We start from the raw sequence: 22,340 nt of genomic DNA on the forward strand, positions 1-22,340 counted from the left end.
CCTGGCTCCCTGGCGCGGCGGCAGGCTCGGCCACGTCACCGCCCCGCCAAGAGCGCGCTGGCGGAGCTGCGACGCTCGGGCGGGAGCGCGGAGCTCGGGGGCGCGGGACCCAGAGGCCGGGGCCGGGGACGTGGCAGTCACCTCGCCCGCCAGAAAGTTTCCCAGGAGTTGGCTGAGAGCGGGCCGGACCATGAACGTGTTTCGTATCCTGGGCGACCTGAGCCACCTCCTGGCCATGATCTTGCTCCTGGGGAAGATCTGGCGCTCCAAGTGCTGCACGGGTGAGGGGCGCTCCGGGCGGGAGGTGGGGCCCCGGGGGCGGAGGGCCAGCCCCACGCCCCTGCTGCAGGGCTTACGGGGAGCCTCCTGAATGTCTGTTGAGGGTGGGGACTTCGGCTTGGGGGTGCTTGAAATTGTTTTTGCGCAGCTCAGCTTCCAAAGAAAACTTAAAATTGTACCATATCACAGAAAAAGGACCCGCGGAAGTTACGGAGGTGGGATGGGCTTGCGCCTCCATTGACCCCCCTCTCTCCCCTGCTTGGCGTTGCCACTGCTAGTTGGAAGAGGAGGGGGATAAGGAGGAGGTGACACCCCCTTTGCTGCCCAGGAGCAGCATCCCTTGGGGCCCATTGTTCTCTCTGCCCTCACTCAGGCCCAGGGTGGGGACGGGGGCGCCGGGGAGAAGGAGGTGCACACACAGGAAGCGGCTCCAGACCCTCAAGGTCTTCTCTTTTCCTGCCCCCACCACTCTCCCCTCCCCCTCCCAGGCTTCCCCCCTCCCCCCAAGCTGGGCCTTCTTTCCTCCCCATCCTGTGCCTCAGGCGGCTATGATGTGGCAGGAGGGGCACCAGCCAGGCCCAGGTGGGCATGGAGCTGCCCATGAGCAGAAGCCCAGGGTCCCCCTTTTGCCCAGCAGTCTGGCCGCCCTGCTCGGGGGTTGGAGAAGTTTCAGGGCTGGACTGGTGGTGGCCAAACAGACCCAGTGTATTAAGAGGCTGCCCGAGCTGCCTGCAGCCATCTTTGTCCACTGGTGTCCTGGAGGCGCCTGCCCTGTGCTTGGCACTGGGGTGAGGGGATACAGAGAGGTGCCCAGGCTCCTTGTGGGCGCCAAGGAGGCAGAGTGGACCCCTGAAGGCTTCATGGAGGGAGCAGCTCTGTGCTGGGTCCTGGAAGACAGGCAGGGTGTCACCCAGGAAGGGTGTGTCGTGTCACAGAGGGCAGGGCATGTCCTGGGAATGGTGAGCAGCCCAATTTCGGGGTGGTCCGGGAGGGAGATGAGTCCAGGGGGGCGGGTGGTCATATGTGAAAGGGCCTTGTCTGTCAAGTAGGGAGTTGGGACTGGGAGCCAAGGAAAGTTCGGGAGCAGGGGAGGGGGCTCGGAAGGGGACTCTGGAAGCTGTGTGGAGAGGCTGAGAGAGGAAGCAGAGAGAGCATCGTGGAGGCTGCCAGCCCATGGGGCTTGGTGGGGGTGAGAGGTGGGTGCTGGTGTGAGGGTCATTGCGGAGGGAGTGATTCCAGAACTGGAGGCCATTCGGGTTTGGGGTCTCCAGGGAAATAGGCACTCACGGGCCCTCAGGTTCCCACTCGGGGGAAGTGGGCCAGGAGCCCTGAGAGGGGCTCCAGTGAGAAGAAGAATCTAGGTTGGACCTGTCCCTGCCACGGAGGGCCCTGGACGGGGTGAGCAGCCGTGACCAGGAGGGGGCTCTGTTCCCCATCCCACTCTGCCAGGCATTGTACCAGGCACCTGGGATATAACCGGGCAACAGGCAGAGATCCTGGCCTGGTGGAGCTGACTCTATCAGTGGGAGACCGCCAACCAGCTACAGTGGTAGCAACCGAGTAAATGATACGGTTTGTCAGGGAAGCGAAGTGCTATGGGAAAAGGAAAGGGCAGGTGAGCAGTGGGGCCTGTGTGTGTGCAGAGAGGAATCAGCACAGGCCTGGTTGAGAACGGAGGGGGTGAGGTTCCTGGATGCCAGCCCGTCAGCCCCGAGGAGCAGGGCCTGGTGTGACACCCCTGTGACCCAGCCCCGAAGGCAGGAGACTGGAGCTTCATTCTTGCTCTGCCACAGACTCACTGTGTAACCTTGGGCCTCAGTTTTCCCATCTGTCAAATGGCAGGAGGTCTGTACCTGGCCAGTGGGTCCCCTGAGGGACTCTGGCCAGGTACTGGCTCCTGGTCTCCTCTGTGTCCTGGGGTCTCCATGCGCAGCTTGCTTTGGTGGAAATTATTCACTGCTTTCAAAACAGTGTGAAAAAAACATTGTGCTCAAGACCTCCAGGGCTCCCAAAGAGCTAAGGAAAATGTGAGTGAAGCCCAGGGGCCTGGCAGGCTGGGGATGGAAAGAGGGGAGAAGTGGGGAAAGGCCGAGTGAGGGGGTAGCCAAGCATCCCCCACTAGAGCCACCTCCTGGACCCTGCTGAATGGGGCTGAGGACCCCCCTGGCCAGACCTCAGTGAGGGCTCAGGGATATGGCATAACGAAAGGCATAGCTCCGAGCTGGACCAGTATTGCCTCCTGGACTCCGACCCCCTCCCCCAGGGGGCTCCTTCACCCACAGCCAGCCCCACTGTCAGACCCCCAGGGAGGCACTCGGGTTCTCATTGAATCCTATTTAGTTCTCACATCAGTCCTGCCCCATTTTATTATTTTTTAATTTTTAAATTTATTTATTTATTTTTGGCTGTGTTGGGTCTTTGTTTCTGTGCGAGGGCTTTCTCCAGTTGCGGCAGGCGAGGATCACTCTTCATCGCGGTGCGCGGGCCTTTCACTGTCACGGCCTCTCTTGTTGCGGGGCACAGGCTCCAGACGTGCAGGCTCAGTAGTTGTGGCGCACGGGCTTAGTTGCTCCGCGGCATGTGGGATCTTCCCAGACCAGGGCTCGAACCTGTGTCCCCTGCATTGGCAGGCAGATTCTCAACCACTGCGCCACCAGGGAAGCCCCAGTCCTGCCCCATTTTACAGATGAGGAGTATGAGGCTCAGGGTTGCCATGCTGGTAGGAAAGCTGGCAAGTGGACCCAGCCCTCTCCAGAATATTAGGGGCTTCAGCGGTGTTCATCCTCAGTCATTAGAATTGTCCCCTCTCCCCAAAATGTCCCTCACCAGAGGAATAATTAGAAAAGGCACAGATCAGGCGTACAAAGGAATCAAACCCTGAATCCGGTAATGTCACTTCTTGGTGTCAAACTCCCCAGTAGATCCATCATAGTTAGAATAAAATCCAGGGGTGAGGGGACAAAGGTGAGAGAGGCTCAAGGATGGCTCTTGGTTTTCTACCTTGAGCACAAAGGGGATGATGGTGGCAGAAGAAGGACAGAAGACAGGAGAAGGAGGGGGTTCAAGGGGAGACGGTGGATTTAGTCAGGCAGGAATATATAGGTCAGAGATCCAAGGAGAGTCTGGAGCCAGAGGGTCCCTTGTGTGTGGGATGGGATGGCAAAGGGACAGAGGGAGAAGAGAGGTAGCCCTCTGAGGATTAGGTGTTGAGAAGGACAGGAGTGGCCAGAGGAGGTGAGAAGCCGGCAGTGTGGACAGTCACAGAAACCTGGAGAAAGGTGTGGTTGGGATAGACGGAGTGCTCAGCTGGCTCTTGAGGAGTTGGGTGGGTGAGATAGAGTTGACGTTTGGATGCAGAAACGTGGGCATCAGGGACCATGGGAGTGGTTTGGTGAAGTATCCAGACTGCTGTGGGCTTAATGGGGCAAGAGAAATGGGAGGCAGGGCAGCTGCTTGCTTTTACCCAGGAACCACCTCCACGATGTATCAAAAGTGGGCAAAAGTTGACTAAGGAGCATGATGGCTAAATGTAGCCTTGATTCCTGGATTAGATCCTGGAACAGAAAAAGGGCATCAGTGGGAAAACGTGAAACCTGAATAAAGTCTGGAGTTCAGTCAATAGTGCTATACCAATGTCAGTTTCTTAGTTTTGGCAAATGTTCCGTGATTATGCACGGTGTTACCATTAGGGGAAGCTGGGTGAAGGGTAGGACTCTCTGTACTGTCTTTACAACTCTTCTGGAAATCTAAAATTGTTTCAAAATAAAAAGTTTAAAGAGACCAAAGCAGATGAGGAAATAGCATGGAAAGTACGAACCCAGTTTTGTCAACTTGATGCGTCCATATATGTCATATGTGTGCACATATGTGTCGTGTGTATGTGTGCAAAGATCTGGAAGACCAACAAAGATCTGGAAGATCGCACACTCAGATTTTGGGATTCAGGTGATTGTTACTTTTTTTTTTTTTTAAAGTATTTGTTTATTTATTTATTTATGGCTGTGTTGGGTCTTTGTTTCTTTGCGAGGGCTTTCTCTAGTTGTGGCAAGCGGGGACCACTCTTCATCGCGGTGCGCGGGCCTCTCACTATCGCGGCCTCTCTTGTTGCGGAGCACAGGCTCCAGACGCGCAGGCTCAGTAATTGTGGCTCACGGGCCCAGCTGCTCCGCGGCACGTGGGATCTTCCCAGACCAGGGCTCGAACCCGTGTTCCCTGCATTGGCAGGCAGACTCTCAACCACTGCGCCACCAGGGAAGCCCGATTGTTACTTTTTAATTTACATCTCTATGTATTATCTGGTTTTTGTTTTACAATGAGTAAAAATAGTCATAACTTTTATAACTAGAAAAAAAAGCTTTTTTAATCTTTAAAATTTGGAAAAATAAAATAGAATGCTCCCCTGGCCCTGTGCCTTCCTCCACCTGCTGTGGTCTCCCTGGTGAATCAGCACCTTGTAGAGTCGGTGAGTTGTTCTCCAAAAGATGGAGCTCTGGGGATTGTCAGTGGAACCCTGGGGGTAGAGCAAAGAGGAGCCTTGACACTACCCCCTGCAAGCCTGACTCCCCCCATCCCCACGCCCTCCCCAGAGCAGGAACCAAGGCAGGCACGCACAGGGGCCCTGGGAACTCAGTGTTCATGTCTTGATTTGGAGACTGGGTGACAGATTACAGCCTAAAGAGAGGAATAGACTCAAGTGACCCAATGGGAAGGGGTGTTTCCTGGCCCTCTGAGGGTGATAGTGTCTTGGACAGGGTGTCATTATGAAGTGGACACTCTGGAGGCCTTTCCAACTCAGGCTCTGGGCTTCTCGAGTGTGTGTGAGCCTGGCCGTCTGTGTTCTTATTGTCTCCTGTCCCCATCCGGCTACAGGCATCTCTGGGAAGAGCCAGATCCTTTTCGCTCTCGTCTTCACCACCAGGTACCTGGACCTGTTCACCAACTTCATCTCCATCTACAACACAGTAATGAAGGTAAGGGGGATGGGCAGCCATGGTGGGGGGCTGCCAAGCACCCCCCAGACGGTGAGACAGTATACTTGGGGACTTGGGCTGTGGAACCAGGCAGACCTGGATTTGAATCCTGGCTTTGCTGTTAGCAGCTGTGGCACCTGGGCTTGGGCAAGTCTTCTGACCTCTGTACACCTTGGTTTCCTCCTCTACCAAATGAAGAATAGGTGTACTTACCTCAGAGGATTTTGTTGTGAAAGTTAAACGAGGTAATAAATGTAAATACACAATAGCTGTCATATATTAAAAACTCAGTAAAGGTTAGCTATTACAATGGTTAAAAAATAAGCAAAAAATCAAACACGGTACCCTGAGCTTTCAGAGAACTTATTCGTCCATTTATCTGACAATTATTTATTGAGCACCTACTGTGAGCTAGGTACCTGAAGGAGATATACGAGGCGCCTATACTCACAGAACCTACATTCTAACCGGGGAGACAGATAATAAAACAAGTAAGAAAAACTGGTTAGGGATAAGGCTATGCAAATAAGTAAAATAGGACGATGTTTCCTTCAATTATAACGAAAGAAGTTTTAAAAACAGGGTTACGTGATAGAGAACGACTAGGGAGCTATTTAGGGAGTGTCATCAGGAAGGGCCTCTCCAAAGAGGTGACGTGTAAGCTGAGATCTGAGTGACACAAGGAATGAAGCTCAGAGGAAGAGCATTCTAAGCAGATGGAATAGCTGATGCAAAGACCCCCAAGACAGGAACAAGCTTGGTGTATTCAAAGGACAGACAGAAGGCAGGCACGGTGGGAGCTCAGCAGGCGAGGGCTACCTGTTGGTGGCAGGGGTGCCGATAGAGGGCTGGGTGAGGGCAGATGATCCAGGTGAACAGTTTGGATTCGGTTTTGCCATGGGAAGCTGTTGCTTTGAAGCTTGGTCCTGTTTTATAGACGGAGAAACTGAGCATCTCTCAGCCCTGGGCCATAGCTGTGAGGTTTGGTTGGGATGAGACATTTTCTGAGATTTTAACCAACCATCCAACACAGTTTAGTGGAAGGAGCCCAGGTTTCAGAGTCAATAAAGTGGGATGTAATGGTTTGGATGCTGGTAACAGAGACTTGAGTTATTTTAATAAGGTAAGGATTTATTTTTATCTCATTCATAACACAAAATCTGGAAGTGCATAGTCTAGGGCTGGGATGGCATCTCCTTTTAACTTTCTGCTCTGCCAGCTTTAGTGTAACCAGCACTTGGGTTTGTTACCTGTGCAGTTGCTCAGATGGGCCCTATGCTTGGTTTAATGCTTTGCTGTTGCCATTTTGAAATACTTATTTTTTAACAAGAAGCCCTGCAAATGATATAGCTAGTCCTGAATGTGATATCTAGCCTCAGGTTTGCCTCAGGGTCACAAAATAGGTGCTAGAGCTCCTACCATCACATCACATTCAGGACGGGAAGGAGGAGGAAGGGGAGAAAGAGCAATAGGTTGCCTGTCAGCTGGGTAAGCCCTTTTTAAAGAGCTTTCCAGTGACTTCCATCTACATGTCACTGACCATCCTTATCTGCAGAGAGCCTGGGAAATTAGTTTTTAGTTGGGCACATTGTCTAATAGGAGTCCTGTTTTTAAGGAAAAAAAGCTACATGGGAGGAATCCTACCTATCTTGCAGGGCTATTGTGAAGATGACACGAGATAATCTGTGTAATGTACCTAGCACCCAGAAGATATTTAACCGAAAGTGAGTTCTCTTTCTCCATATCAGGGATGTCCCTTTGGGATTCTGGGCATATTGTTTCTGGGATTGGTGGAATGGAGGATGCTGTTACTTGTGCGGTGTTGAACTCAGTGTGAACTTAAGTCTGAGGTCCTGAAATCGCTGTCTCCTTAAATCCAACACAGAAGTAGCAAACACCAGCTGCTTAGTTTATTTCTCTGCCCAAGGGTCTGACTTGGGCAGTCCTGGCAGGGACTGTAAACCCAGCCCTTGCCATGGCTGAATGAGGTCTCGGATCCTCAAAGAGGCCAGTTTCCAAATTTGTGAAATGAAGAAGTGATCTCCATTTCATTGATTCATTCACTCATTCCAGCATTTGTTTTGTGCTGGGCCCTGAGTTAGATTCAGAGGTGGACAGGGCTTGGACCTGCTTATGGACTCTCCTCTCCCAGGGGAGACAGACTGGTGCACAGACATTTGCAGAACATGTGCTCACAAGCAGCAATGAGTATTTTTACATGGGGGTATGGTGACACAGAGCATGTGTGCCTCGTTCTGGTGAGAAAAGACTGAGGAAATAACCTGAGCTTTGAAGTGCAAACATTAGTTTTCTAGGCTAGTGTCCTGGACCAGCAGAGCAGTATCACATACAAACTTGCTAGAAACGCAAAATTCTCAGGCTCGCTCAAACCTACTAAGTCAGAAACTCTGGGGGCAGGGGAAGGGGCAGCCATCTATATGATTTTGATGCACATTCAAGTTTGAGAGCCTCTGGCCTGCGTTAGAGGCCAGATCATAAGACTATTATATGCTGGAGGACAGCTACTGTAGTTAGAAAAAGAGCACTTTTCTGAAGGATTGATGGTCAACTGATTCAAGTCTTTGTGGAAGAATGCTCTCAAGTCACTGATGCAGATCCAGGAAGTTGAGGCTTTAAAAGAGCCCTGGGGGCTTCCCTGGTGGCGCAGTGGTTAAGAATCTGCCTGCCAATGCAGGGGACACGGGTTCGAGCCCTGGTCCGGGAAGATCCCACATGCCGTGGAGCAACTAAGCCGGTGCACCACAACTACTGAGCCTGCGATCTAGAGCCCTCGAACCACAACTCCTGAAGCCTGCACACCTAGAGCCTGTGCTCCGCAACAAGAGAAGCCACTGCAACGAGAGGTAGCCCCCACTCGCCACAACTAGAGAAAGCCCGCGCGCAGCAACGAAGACCCAACGCAGCCAAAAATAAATAAAATAAATTAAAAAAATAATAAAAGAGCCATGGAATGCCACTAAGTCCCCCGACAAAGACCAATTCTAGGTTTTTTTGCCTAACATTCCACAGTGAGAGGACGCCTGGGCACCTTTGAGTCTTCATGGTAGCACTATCAGTCCCAGTTAGAAGCATGGAGTTACTTAACAAAAAGGTCATTAGCTTCAGATTCTAGGTTCATTGGCCCAAGAGAAATGTGCAAGCACACTTCACCTTTTCCACCTTAAGGCAGAACACTAGCCCTTGGGTTTGGTAGGTCCCAACTCAGGGTGGCTTTGAAGCCCAGCAAATAGGTTGGGAAATGACTTTATCGATTCCCATGTGTCTCTCTCCCTTTTTAGGTGGTTTTTCTCCTCTGTGCCTATGTCACAGTGTACATGATCTATGGGAAATTCCGGAAAACATTTGACAGTGAGAATGACACATTCCGCCTGGAGTTTCTTCTGGTCCCAGTCATTGGCCTCTCCTTCCTTGAAAACTACAGTTTCACTCCTCTGGAGGTAAGGGAAGGGACCCAGAGTACTAATTCCCAAAGGTAAACACACTCCCTGAAGTCCTTACCTCTGGACCCTTGGTAACGTCTGGGCTACCTTTCTGCCACAACCATGGCCATTACTCTTGTATTGTTATAAGTTTAGAAATTGCCAATAAGCTCTTGACAGTGCTCCTCTTGAAAATGGGCACATCTAAATAGTCGTGTTCATAAACAAAGCAGGCATCACAGCACCACTTAAGACTAAGACCCTCTGTCCAACTGGTGATTAGTGGATATTAGAGCACAGTCCAGACCCAGATTTCAGCTCAGGTCTGGCCTCTGACCCAAGAATCTTTGGGGCAACAAGCATCTGAGATTCTGATGCTGGTGTTCATCGATTCCATTTTGAGAAACCACAGCCTCAATTAAAGCAAGTTTGTATGACAGAATTCTGCAACAATTAAAAATTGTTCTATAGCAACGTTCATGCTTGTGAAAAAAGCAGTACGCTTGAATCTCTTAAAAATATTTTTTATGTACAAAGAAAGGGGTGGAATGATACACTGATGAACATATTTAAAAATTTCAAGAACATGATTCTGGGAGTTCCCTGGTGGACTAATGGTTAGGATTTGGGCTTTCACTGCCGTGGCCCGGGTGCAATCCCTGGTTGGGGAACTGAGGTTCTGCAAGCCACGCGGAGCGGCAAATAAATAAGACCTGAATAAATGGTGAACTAGTTCATCTTAAAAAAAATTCTCTTTTGCTTCACTGTATTCTCTCCAATAAACATTATTTTAGTAACTAAATTCTAAAGATGGCCCCTTCTTGATCAGCCTCCTCTGGCTACTTATCTCTTTGGCTCAGATCCTCTGGACTTTCTCTATCTACCTGGAATCAGTGGCCATCCTGCCCCAGCTCTTCATGATCAGCAAGACTGGAGAGGCTGAGACCATTACTACTCATTACCTGTTCTTTCTTGGGCTATACCGGGCCCTCTACTTGGCTAACTGGATCAGGCGGTACCAGACTGAGAATTTCTATGACCAAATTGCAGTGGTGTCTGGGGTAGTACAAACCATCTTCTACTGTGACTTCTTCTACTTGTATGTGACCAAAGGTAGGTGCTGTGAGAACCGTGTTGCTGGCACTGCCTCAGTTACCAATCGAGTCAGTGTTTGAGGGGCTACGGAAGTGAACAGAGGCAGGTCTGTGCGCCCCTCATGGTGCTTACATTCTAACATGGGAAGACAAATGTCTTCAGGAAACTCTGTTAAGTGCCATGAAAAAATAATACAGACCAGTAGGATATTTTAGGTACTAAGTAGTGTACAGGGAAGACAGCTATGAGATAACATTTGACAAAATACTTGGGTTAGGAAAATATAGGACAAATACATTCCAGAGAGAACAGCTTAAGTGTAAGCCCCAAGGCAGGAACCAGCTTGGTATGATAAAGGACAAAAAGGCTAGTACAGTCAACTGTAAACCTAGATATGGCAGGTCAACCAAGATTAATCACCTAGGGCCTCAGTTAAGTCAGGGTAAGGCATTCACACTGCATTCTAACCACAAACGGCAGCAATTGGGGTCATCTGAAAACCAATCCACCAGCTGCTGCGTAGGATAAAAATCAGCCAAAGCAGGGAGGTTATGGAGCAGTTGGAATTGTCCAGGAGGTGGTCATCAGTGGAAAGAGATGGGGACATTTCTCGAGAGTGGAGTTGATAGGAACTGTCAATGCACTGGGTGTGAGATGTGAAATAAATTGAGGACAACTGCTAGATTCATGGCCTGCCAAAAGAGGGGGTGGTGGCATCAGGGTCCAACATGGGGTCAGTGAACCTGTAGTTAACCTGCAGTGATGTTTCCCCTTGGCTCTAACATCTGAATACATACTGTGAAATAGGCATTAGATACTAAGATTATGCACAAAGTTAAAAAGGAGTCCTTTCATGGTAGATTCTAATTTCATTTTCTTCTAGTCCTTAAAGGAAAGAAGTTAAGTCTTCCAATGCCAATTTGAAGGTCCTCAGAGATGTTCTACACCTTAACATGGACATGAAGCAAACTATTTGAAGTGTTCTCCTGGGTGACTTTTACATGACTGAGACCAAATGTTAAAACTGAATTCAGAAAAATGCTTAGTGTGGAATTCAGCAAAGCGCTGATCATTCTATCTAGAAGACCTTCTCATCAGTATCTCCCTTAAATTATAGAGGTAATTAAAACTTGGGCCAATTACATAAGTATGGTATCCTCACAGTGTCAACTGGACCATCATAAAAACCTTAGGTGTTTAACCCATGAATGGATCAAGTCAACTATTGCTCTCTAAGGCCCTAGTGTGAGACTCATGCTAAGGAACAGCCAATCCCAATCTGGAAATATACCCTGCTGTGTATAAGGCAAAAGCCCCAAATGCAGATCACAGACAGTCCCAAGTATTAGGAGTGTACTGTTGTGATTAATTTTCACTTTCCAGGTAGGAGACCATCAAGTTTAGGGAGTCAAGATACAAAGGTGATATGACAGGTGGGAAATGTTATGAGGAAACAAATACCCCAGGCTTTACCTACTAGGTACTGTCTTGTTGCTTCGTGACTCAAATTTTCGCACTAAGAACAATTAATCCCACCCCCCCTTTCACATTTTTAGGCGCTAACTAAGGTGTTAGTCAACCAACATGGTCTTGAAGCAAATAAAACTCTTAAGAGACTGTCATTGGCCTGTAGTCAGAATTTTTTAAGCAATAAAAATCTCACACCTTATTGTCAAGTGTTTTATTTATACCTACAAAAGAAACAAGATGGTATCAAAAGGACAATTTACAAACTAAGAATAGTAACATAAGCTCTTAAGCTCTTAGCATCCTGTGCCTGAACATCATACATCTACAAATCTTTCAAGTCTTAACGCAACAGGAATGTGTTCAGAAACCAGCAAGGACATAAATAGAGAGAGCACTGATCCCAAGCAAAAGCCACCAACCTTTTAGATGAGAGAAGTCCACACAATGAATTGTTAGGGAGGGACTGGGGAGAAGCAGCCCCACAGCTTAATATAGAAATCCTTTCCCTAAATGAGTTTCAATCATGACTACAATAATTAGCATCAAATGAGGATTCTTCTGCTCACGTTCTGAAGCAAAGGCAGAACCTGAATTATGAGTGGCAGACATAGAGGCAGAAGACTTAACTCTGGAGCTATACAGGAAAAACTACTAGATTTCAGCTGTGCTCAGGTCACAACAGCTTTTGAGTTTTGGGATATGCCGTTATTTTGACTTTATGATTACAACATCCCTGGTGGAAAAAGGAAAGCAAGCAGCAGACCAAATACTGCTTGCTTGCCCAGAGACCTTTCCCGCAAAGGGATGCTTTCAAGACTTGCAAGAGAGTAGGACACCCCCTGTGGTGGCACCTTTGTGTAAAAAAAAAAAAAAAAAAATCAGAATTTTGGTGTAGAAAAAAATGCCTACAATGGACTAATCAGTGCTTAGACGAACTTTTTTGGAGGGGGGAGACACTTTGGTTTGAAAGCACAGAGTGGTGTTGCCATGTTTTTCCTGTGCCTACCATCCTCCCTCAGCCTCAACTTCTATAAAGAGGAGAAAAAGAAGTTAAGAAAGAAGGAAGTGGGGGGGGTGGGGGGAGATGTCAAAGTTCTCACACGCATACATTTCAGCTTATGCTGACAACCTACCTGTATGTCGCACATTCAACCACACTTTCAGTACCCCTCAGAAACAATCCCTTCTCTCTCCCTGAAGAATTTTACGAGGAAAACAAAAACAAAAACCTCAAGTATTTAGATATTTTGATCTTACAAACCAGCAAGCACTCTCAGGCCTAAGCCAAAGAATGCAGTGGAGGCTCCCCCCTTTAACTACACTGTGAATGAACAATATCGATAACAGTATTAAAAAATTAAGTCCCACACTAGATACGAAAAGATTTCTGAGGCTGTCTGATCTCCCTGTCCTGTTACAGTGAACACAAGAGCAGAAAATTCTTTCCAGGCCCATCTGCTATATGAAGTCTCAGTAAAACAGTTGGTATTACTATGAAGGGGACAATCTCACCTACCTTTCAGGTGGAGGAAAAGTAAAAGGACTTGGACTTTAGTCCTCTGTAACTTTTCTTAAGCACTACCTACCTGTAAAAAGCTGAGTGCAAAAGGATGCTGAGGAAAATCTGCACCCAAAAGCTGTTACAAAGCACTGCAGAGAACGGGAGTATGAAGAGAGTAAGAGTTCTTAATAAACCCTTAAGACCCTTCAAGATAACTTGGCCAAAAGGGCTGAGTAGCTGGCAAAGGGTTGCTTTTACTCTAGCTCTACAAATACTGAGTTTAAAAAGAAAATCTGCCCACGGAGTATACTGTTTATAATTAAACGTGGTTCTCACTCTGCAGGTGAATGCATATTTAACTGGTTCATAAATTTCCAGTGAGCATTTATGTTCATTCTGCTCACAGCAGCTGTCTGGTTGGAAAATGAATTTCACAGATGGTCCCTGGTAATATGGGGAAGAAAAATAGGCAGCTTCCACCCAGATGCTGAGATGCTACATTTAACCATTACAATAAACATTTGGGGTTTTTAATTTAAAGGATACACTTAAAAAAACTCAAGACTCAGCAATTTAATTTCTAACCTGACAACTAAAATGGTTATTTTTCAGTAATTGGGAAGGGGGAAGGCAGAGTGTAAGGGAGACAAAGCCAATTAGGAATTTTTAAAAATACTGTCAAATGCACTTAACAAGCAATCAGCCAAAATGACAATGGCAAAGCACTGTCTTAAAAACTCATCAGGCCTGAGGAACCCTGTTCCAGCTTGAAAAAACATTAAAAAGCATTACAGAAAATGTGCAGGGAACTCCCTCTTGGTTTTCTATTCCAGTAACAAGAGCAATTTAAAGCACAGATGCCGTCTTCTTCTGCAGAATTCAACCCTCTACCCTCCCCCCTACCCCAACTCAGGACAACAAAAAATGGGCTCCCACAAAAGGGCCTAACACCTTACTTTTTAAGATGAAAAATAGCTCAAACATCCTCAACATGCAAGAAGTTGGAGGGAAAAAAAATCTCTTCCAGTCGGCTATACATATATATATACTTTTACAAAATCTGTTATTACAGACTGGATCATTTTGGCAGGCAGAAAAAACCTGGCAGTGAATTCTAACTAATCTGCATGAAAGACAAATCACAATGGTTGGGGAAAAAAATTAAAAAAGAAAAAGAAAGAAAAAGGGAAGAAGAAAAAAAGGAAAAGATAGCGTTCCTTTAAATGTAGTTAAGTCTGCACGAGTCACTACCACCTGAGTGGCTTCATTTACGTGAAGGAGGAGGGGGAGGAGGAGGGGGTGGGTACTGGTACGCAGTCTGCCCCATGTAACCTATCATATTGGTAGCTCCCGGAGGCTGTGCAAACTGTTGTGACATCAGTGGCTGTGGCTGCTGCCCAGACCGGCCCATCCCACTAAACTGCTGGCTAGAGCTCTGTGAACTTCTCCCAGTTGAGGTGGTGCTACTGGCCCCGTAAGTGCCAGCACCATATTCTTGGGCTGTGTAACCACTGGTGCCATAAGCAGCTGCCCCATAGGTGCCTTGACCATAGGTGTATTGGCCTGCTTGTGCTCCAAAGGCAGAATTTGGACTTCCATAGCCACTACCGTTAGCATAACCGGCTCTATCGGTTTCACCACGATCCCGATAGCTTGCAGAGTCTCTCCGGCCACCATCTTTGACCCCTCGAAGCCTCCGGTCACACTCATCCTGATACATCAGATTGGGATTGTTGGCTGAAGAAGTAGTCCGGTATCGAGAACGACCTCCTGATGAGGACACAAGGAATTTTCAATGCTACATATATGATCCAAACATAACCACATGTAAAAATGCTACTCAGTACAAAAGTATTCAATATTCTTTCTTGATCTTTAATTAAGCGCTAGGCCAGCTTCCAAATCAGCACTTTATACTCAAAAGAACGGTAAACATTATTAAAGGATATTCAACTTCTCACCTCTTAGGCCCTTTCTTTATTTGAGGATTACCAAGAAACACACTCTTAAAAATGTAAGAAAAATGGTAAGGAAGGTGTAAAAAACAAAAAAAGGCATGCAGCTAAGTTCATACGACCACGAAGGGATCCTCTACCAGTGCACACTGGTTCTCAAATGTTGCTTTGCAGACCTAACTGCATCAGAATCATCTCACAAGTTTTAGGGAAAAAGTTCAGGTTTCTAGTTCAATTCCAAACCCACTTAAAAAAAAAAAACTGCATTTTAAAACCCTCGAAGGGAATTCTGATGTAAAGCTCCAACATACAGTAAGTGGGGGGAAAACATCCTATCAAACTTGTAGGCAGGAAACCCAGATCCTACTATATTTTGCAACTGTCAAATTCAGATCCAGTAACTACGCCTGTCTCTACTACCATGAAATGGTATAAAATTACTGATTTCTCCATATGGAAAACCGAAAACCTAACATACTACTAAGGCTATGACAGGCTCCCAAACTTCATATTGTCTTACTTAGAAGAGATTATGAAAAATTATTAAGCAACATACATTAACCTTCACTGGCTTAAAAAAACAAGGCACAATGAACACACAAAAAAGATACCTTGGCAGTACCTGGAAAACTCCAGGACTTACCCTTACCCCCTCCTCCGCCGCCTCCTCTGTGGTCCACCAGCTGCATCAGTTTTGGATTGATAGCCTGATTAGCCTCTTCCAGCACTTTGATCAACTCTCTGGCCTGCTTTAGGTTCCCTGGGGTGAAGAAGGTGTAGGCGGTGCCCTTGTTGGTGCTACGGGCTGTTCGGCCAATACGGTGCACATAATCCTCTGAGCTGTTTGGATAGTCATAGTTGATCACAAACTTGACATCTTCCACATCTTCAAAGCCAACGATGAGTCAGTGTGTAGGTTGATGTGGCAGGGAAAGAGAAGGTAAAGGACATGCCAACAACAGGTGGGAAGCACGAATGCAGATGACAGCAAGAGGAGAGAAGATTAAGTTAGTAACCACTCTGAACAGGAACAAAAAAAGACTCATCCCAACAGAGTAAAAGAGGATTAATGATGCTTGGGACATGCAGAGGAAGCGGCATCTCTATCAGCTGTAAAATCCTAAGGAAATCTCATTCAACCATCCAAGCTCCTGCCTCTTCTGTATCTTAACCAATATACTGACAGGAGTTGTACCAAATTCCAGTTCCATCCTTTTCAAAACTGGAAATGTAGAAGGTGATACCATCCTTAAGCTACAAGGCCAAATCACTTCTACTCTGTTGGGAGAAGCCTGGCAAAATCTACCAGTAATATAACAAACTTACCTTTAAACCAGTCACAGAGCAAAATGAAAAGAAAAAAAAAAACAAAAAAACAAAAACTTCATATACTTTATTACTACATTTTCATGGAGACTTAAGATATTTAGGTTAAATTTTTTTTGCTTATATTAAAATAAAAAACAAAACTGATCAGAGCCAAAGTTAAATACACACTTATTTTCCTTTGCAGAAATATCCAAATTACCTTTCCTCTTTCAATTACCACAAGAGCACATTACACTAAAATTTCACTGTACTACCAAGCCCAGCTCTGCCAAATGAGGTTTTTTTCTCAACTCAAGGTTACTTCAACTCAGTCCTTGCTTCAATTATCAAAGATTGTCTATGTAACCTGGAAAATTAAACAGCCAAAGAGTGTGGGAAAAACCATGAAACCTTGAGACACGAGTTTAATGTTCTGTCCACTGCTGGGAATTGGATTGAATAACCTCCTAAAGCTTAAAGTATGTAAATGTTAGTGTAATGCTTTCAGCTAAATGTATATTTTTACCTACTTAAACAAACAAATTTAAGAATATAACAAAGAATCCTAATGTTTTGTGGAAAAAATCTGCATTTTACAAAGAATATTCAGAAAATATCCTAGATAAAACACAGATTTTTGTGATATAAATAATTAAAAAACATTCTCTGTTTGTTACCAGACCGATGCACACTCCCTCCTCCTTTGGGAAACCGCTGCAGCCGATCCCGTCTCTTTGCCTTTTATTTTTGGCGGCCTCCTTTCGAAAACTCCGCCTTCTGACACGGGACCACTGGAGCGCGGGGAGCATGCATCAAGGGTCCGTGGCAGTGAGAAGTCCCCACACACGCTCGCTCTGTGAACTGGCTTAGATGCTTCTCTGTAGCCCCATTTGGTTGCCAAGCGCCGGAGAACCTGGGTTCGGGTAAAAATTTCAGGTCCTCCAACGCCTCCCCCAAGGATAATTGGGGTGATTGTAGAAAAAAATAATTAATAAAAAAAAATGTAAGTTACATCCAAAGGGTCAGACTGCATCTATTGCCCAGACTGGATTAATTTCAGGGGGAAAGGGGAGATGATTTAAAAAAAAAAAAAAAATTCAGCTGTTGTTAAAGGGCCTGTGAAGAAAGGGGCATTATGTCTGTTTCTTATTACAATAAAGGCTCCTCAGTCTTTACTGACCCCTAAAGTCCTGAAATCACACCAGAAAGACGAGAAGGCACTTATCACAGGGGGCAGCGTGAGTCTCCGGCTAGGGTCGTTGACGTAACAAAGGGAAAACAAAAATTTACAGGGCCAGGATGGATGTGAGACGGGGGGAATGGGGAATTATGCTCCATGACCACATCTTCAGGGCTAGGATAATGCTCCTTACTCACTCCCCCTGTGTATGACCACAGGCAGCAGAGCAGGTTGAATCATTGCGCTGGATGCACAGATGTGTGCTTTCCTAGCAGAAAGCACTGGGGACTGGAGTCAACAGTTCAGCTATCAACACTTGGGAATACTTCTGGAAGGGTTCAATAGGGGGCAGACGTGGTGCAAGTTCTTCATACTAGAAAGGTGGCTTGTGTGTGCACAGATATAGCTGGCTGAGGGCACATAAGAGCAAGCGCAGAACTTGTTTCTCTCCAGTCTAGTCTAGCCTGCCCTGATGTTATTTGTGCACTGTCACAATATTACCTTGGTGTCTTTAGAGAAGATGCTGTTGCAGGGTAAGAAATCAAAAAGTTAATGTTTTGGCCAGCTGCCCAGGGTAAGAACTTTTTGTCTGACAAGCCCTATGACATGGCCTGAATCTCCAATCACTAATTGGGAGGGGCTGAGACTAGCCAATAGGCTCATCTAGAGCTGCTTCGGGCCAATGTAGATTTGCCTCGGCCATGTACTGAGTGATCTGCAGCTGCTATCAAAGCTTCTGTTAAAAAACAAAACAAAATAAATTCAATACTTTTAGTTTAACAGTGTGTAGTTTAAACAAAAAAAGGAAAAATAAAAAATATCCCACTGGAAAGGGAATAAATAGTGGTTTCCGGAGGATGACTATTATAAAATTATGGGAATCGAAGAACTTACCTGAAGGGAACATTTAAGAGGCCATCGCTCGACAGGAAGTGAAAAAAGGCCTGGTGACTCAGCTGAAAATTGCACCCCTGTCTAATGAGGTAGAAGCCTTCACTTTCCAGGATCTTGTAGGACCTTGGTCAGCATTCTGCCATTTTGGTGGGTTTTCCCCTTCCTTTTGATATTTTTACAAGGCAGCAAACAAAGGGGCCCAAAACAAGCACTGATGTTGAGTAACAAGAAACAGACTCAGATACCTTCCCTCTCCCCTCTCTTGGATGAGTGGGGGTGGGACGAAGAGTCTAAGTTATTCTAATGGCAGCCAATTGATTTGGTTTAGAAATGCAGGGGGACATGGAACAAATATTTTAAATTGTCTAGGCAAGATGCACAAAGAAGCTACCAGCACATAGCAAGCCTGTTTAAAAACCACCATCACTGAAAGCTTTTATGTAAACTGCTTTCAGGCCTCAGCCTCTTCTCCCAACAGGTCCAAGTTCTAACCGCACAGATCCAGACATGACCTCAGAGGGCAGAGACAATTTTTCAGTCATGGCTGCAAGTCACCACCTCTGAAGGAGGGAATGATGAGTGCAATGTTTAAAAAGCCTTCATTACTTTTGTATTCCAGTTTGAATACTTGCTCTCTTTATGTTGAATATCATAAGGGAATATGGTGCTTCTCGCCTTCCTGGGCAAGAAATTAGTTATCTGTCAATAATTTAAAAATATCTTTGTGACAGAAATACTCTATCATTTTTTAAAATATAAGTTTTGAGTTACACCTGTTTTGCTCAGAATAATGGGCACAAAATATCTCTGTATACCTTAACTCGTAATGGATTGAAAACTCCAGAACATCAGCTTCAAATTAAGTTCTTAAATTGGAAGACAGCGCATCGATGATATGAGTATGGGTGGGAGGAGGGGATAACCGAGTGCTCATGATAGTTTTACTTCAGTAAATTAAATTGGGCAACGCAGATTTAATTGCTGAAAGATATCATATCTATAGATTTACTAAATCCCAAGAATATATTAGCATTTATGGAACTGGACATCCGCAGATAGATTGGTAGAGGGAAAAAAATAACTGAAGAAACTAGCTTCTAATAGCTAGGTTCAATTGGGCTCATTTTATTCACCCAGAATATAGAATAAAACCAGGAAGAAGTTGAGCTGTGCAAATGAATGTCTCCTCTCCCTCTAACGGTTTAAATAGTCATGCCTAGGCCTTGCTGCAGACCAAAGCCTGTTTGTTAGGAGCAGGAAGAGACTTTGAAAATAAAAGGAAAAAAAACCCCAAAAACAAACAAAAAAACCCACCAAGGTTAAAAAAAAAATCATGGGGGGGAGGGGAATCACGTACTTTGTATGTAATTCTTCTCTTTTAAATATTTAACTAAACACATGTATATGCAACTCTAATGTGAAAAGACAAGCAAATCTTTTAACCAAAAGATACAGATACCATTGACAGAGACACCTATCTATACAAACCTAGCCCACGGGAGGCTACATCTGTGGCAATGAGAATGGGAGCCTTTCCAGAACGGAACTCTGAAAAACAAGAATACCACGAAAGCCAAGTTATAAAATTAAGGTTACATCGTGATATATCTTAAAAAATGACCAAATAAACATTCCCAGCTATCTGGCCTTCTTACCCTATCATATTAAAACTTCAAGTAATGGTGTAAGAACACGCCAAGCTCTTTTAAATTTAAAGATAATAGTAATTCTTTTGAAAATATTTATTATACTCACCTTTATAGCAGAGGAGCAACAGATCAAAAAATTTACCTCTAATAATGAAGTACCTTTAAAATTGTATGGCAATGTGTAACAAAATTAACATGAGCTGGAAATTTTCTTCCCTTAAATTATGACAGCAAAGTTGTCTCCCAAATAAAACAAAACCAAAAGTGGGAGTGGGGGAGGGGGTATGGAAAGGGAGGAAGTTTAAAAGATGTGGAATGAAAGGAGAAACCATTAACTTTGCCCTGTGAAATAACAGAATATATATACTGGTCTCTGCTCTCAGTTCCTGGCACAGAGCTCCTAAAACCCTTGTAAAACAGGGATGCTAGGAGAATCTTTTATTCTAATACTTAAGTCTTTGACCCTGGTCCCTGAACAAGAGTTCCTAAACAAGAACAACAACAAGAACAAGAACAAGATAGGAATCTTTGTTCTAGTGAAAAGACACTTGATGGGCTCCAGAATAGCTCCTGGATGGAGCTTGTTCACCAGAAAGACCAAGCCATGATCAGAGAAGCTTGGCACTTTGAACCCCACTCCCGGAGAGGAGAGGAGAGGAGAGAGGAGAGGGAGACTGAGTTAACGTGATGAAGCCTCCATTAAAATCCCACAAGTATGGGATGTGGGGAGCTTCCGGGCTGGTGTACATATCTATAAAGACAAGAACTCATTAGATAAAGAAAGGGTGGTCTAAGTGGTGAAAAAGTGGTGTAAAGAGCCAGAATTAATGACCTTGAAGTATGGTGGAGATGACAAAAATGCCCCCAGTATTCAATTAACTAGAGCAGAGCTAGGCAAACACTGGTCTTTGGGTCAAATCTGGTACAATGCCTATTTTTGCAAATAAAGTTTTGTTGGAACACAGTCAGGCTGTCTCTTTACATAATATCTATGGCCATTTTTGTGCTACAACAGCAGAGTTGAACAGTTGTGACACAAAGCACTATACAGTCTGCAAAGCCGAAAATATTTACTACCTGGCTCTTTACAGAAAGTTTGCCAATCCCTGAAACAGAGTATAAGGACAATGCTTAGTTTTGAACTCACCATTAAGTACCCAATCTCTTTCTGGTTGACTCTTGTCTCCATGGATACACATAGCTGGCCAACTGTCAGAAGAAAAGAGCAAAGTACATGTTAGGCATTGTTGAAGTATTATACAACATTCACAACACCAATTTAGAAATTCCTACTGAACTATAAAATCTGAGGCAAATTAATTACCTCAGTGCTGCACTCACCCATCTCTGCGCATCCTTCGAGTGAGGTCATCACAGCGTCTTTTCGTCTCTACAAATATTATTGTCTTATTTTCCTTTTCAGCCATTATTTCCTCCATGAGTTGGATCAACCTGAGAACAAGACCAAACAATTCAGTCATCCAGAGAAGACCCCCCTACACATCACGCAGAAGCTATGTTTGCATTATCAACCCTCCAAAGCTTTAGTACTTTCTTTTCAAATTACTTTCTCTACAGCTGGTAATTATCAGAACTGGGATTCAAATCCAAGGATCCAGAATCCTTGCCTTTAACCACAAGCTCTGATGAATAATATAAAGAATGGACTGTTGGAAAGCTAGCAATGCTTTTAATGTTTCCAAGCCTAAAAAATACTGGCTTCTATAACACTTTAGTTTTGGAGGATTATTAGGAAAGGTTTATCAGCATCATCAAAACAGTGAAATCTTTCATACTTGTGGTCTTTTTCACTTTCCATGCAGACGTCCACAATCTGGAGGATGTTGTGGTTGGCACTCAACTCCAGATTGCCTACGTTAATCTGGGTGTAATCACGAAGGAAATCCTCTGCAAGCTGTCTTACTTCTTTTGGCCAGGTTGCACTCCACATTAATGTCTGCCTATCAGGCTATCCGGAAAGGAAAGGAAAGGAAAGGAAAGGCTTTCTTTTAGATTAAGTAACTACTACAGGCAAAGGGTATAAGACAACGAATTATCAGCTTTACACACCCTGATTTGGTCAACAATTTTACGAATCTGGGGTTCAAAGCCCATATCAAGCATTCTGTCAGCCTCATCCAGTACAAGGTAAGTACATCGGCGAAGATTTGTCTTTCCTGACTCCAGGAAATCTATCAGGCGTCCAGGAGTAGCTATACAGATCTCGACACCTGTAAAACAAAACCAAAGATCTATCCAACTAAGAATTCTTTATACACTGTTCAAGCCTCAGCAAACTAAGAAGCACCAACTCTGGTGGTTGTACTCAGTGCTGCAGAGCACGAACTAAATTTTAACACAGTGCCTGGAAAAGCATGATGTAACAAAAATTGATGTATAATCATCCAAACCTCGACAAAGTTTAAGTCTCCAGTCACACTGAACTTCCCTAAAATAGCATTTTAACCATATTTGAGAATTTCTAAGCTGCTAAAATACTGATCTCCGCCCCCACCAGAATCCACTATTTTCTTCTTCAATTTCATTTACAGAAATTGGTAAAAATGAGAGAAACTAGTAATTCTTAAAACACTAATTT

General features: G+C 45.2%; 2 protein-coding genes across 3 annotated transcripts in view; one reads left to right on the forward strand and one right to left on the reverse strand.

The window, feature by feature from the left end:
* KDELR3 (KDEL endoplasmic reticulum protein retention receptor 3) lies at positions 1–11,453 on the forward strand. The gene is made up of 5 exons (XM_059936974.1): positions 1–281; positions 5,149–5,249; positions 8,549–8,707; positions 9,550–9,802; positions 10,668–11,453. The coding sequence occupies exons 1-5, from the start codon at positions 191–193 to the stop codon at positions 10,706–10,708; spliced, it is 645 nt and encodes a 214-aa protein (XP_059792957.1). The 5' UTR covers positions 1–190; the 3' UTR covers positions 10,709–11,453.
* The window catches only part of DDX17 (DEAD-box helicase 17), an 18,672-nt gene continuing 7,782 nt past the window's right edge, over positions 11,451–22,340 (reverse strand). Inside the window, exons 7-13 of one of the 2 annotated variants that reach the window (XM_059936973.1) lie at positions 21,812–21,972; positions 21,538–21,710; positions 21,083–21,193; positions 20,889–20,950; positions 19,581–19,640; positions 15,360–15,596; positions 11,451–14,525 (exon numbers count right to left, since the gene is read on the reverse strand). In XM_059936973.1, coding sequence (XP_059792956.1) covers positions 14,020–14,525; positions 15,360–15,596; positions 19,581–19,640; positions 20,889–20,950; positions 21,083–21,193; positions 21,538–21,710; positions 21,812–21,972 — 1,310 coding nt within the window. In that variant the 3' untranslated portion in view covers positions 11,451–14,019. Of the gene's footprint in view, positions 14,526–15,353; positions 15,597–19,580; positions 19,641–20,888; positions 20,951–21,082; positions 21,194–21,537; positions 21,711–21,811; positions 21,973–22,340 lie in introns of both variants that reach the window. The other variant, XM_059936972.1, reaches the window with a different exon arrangement.

Source organism: Balaenoptera ricei, chromosome 10 (genome assembly GCF_028023285.1).
Source record: "Balaenoptera ricei isolate mBalRic1 chromosome 10, mBalRic1.hap2, whole genome shotgun sequence".
NCBI lineage: Eukaryota > Metazoa > Chordata > Mammalia > Artiodactyla > Balaenopteridae > Balaenoptera > Balaenoptera ricei.

What these genes read in the sequence shown, in the direction of transcription:
- KDELR3 (XM_059936974.1), top strand. Translation starts at nt 191, where the DNA reads ATGAACGTGTTTCGTATCCTGGGCGACCTGAGCCACCTCCTGGCCATG. An exon ending in GCGCTCCAAGTGCTGCACGG is followed by an intron (nt 282 to 5,148) that starts GTGAGGGGCGCT and finishes ATCCGGCTACAG; the next exon opens with GCATCTCTGGGAAGAGCCAG. An exon ending in CTACTTGTATGTGACCAAAG is followed by an intron (nt 9,803 to 10,667) that starts GTAGGTGCTGTG and finishes ATTTTCTTCTAG; the next exon opens with TCCTTAAAGGAAAGAAGTTA.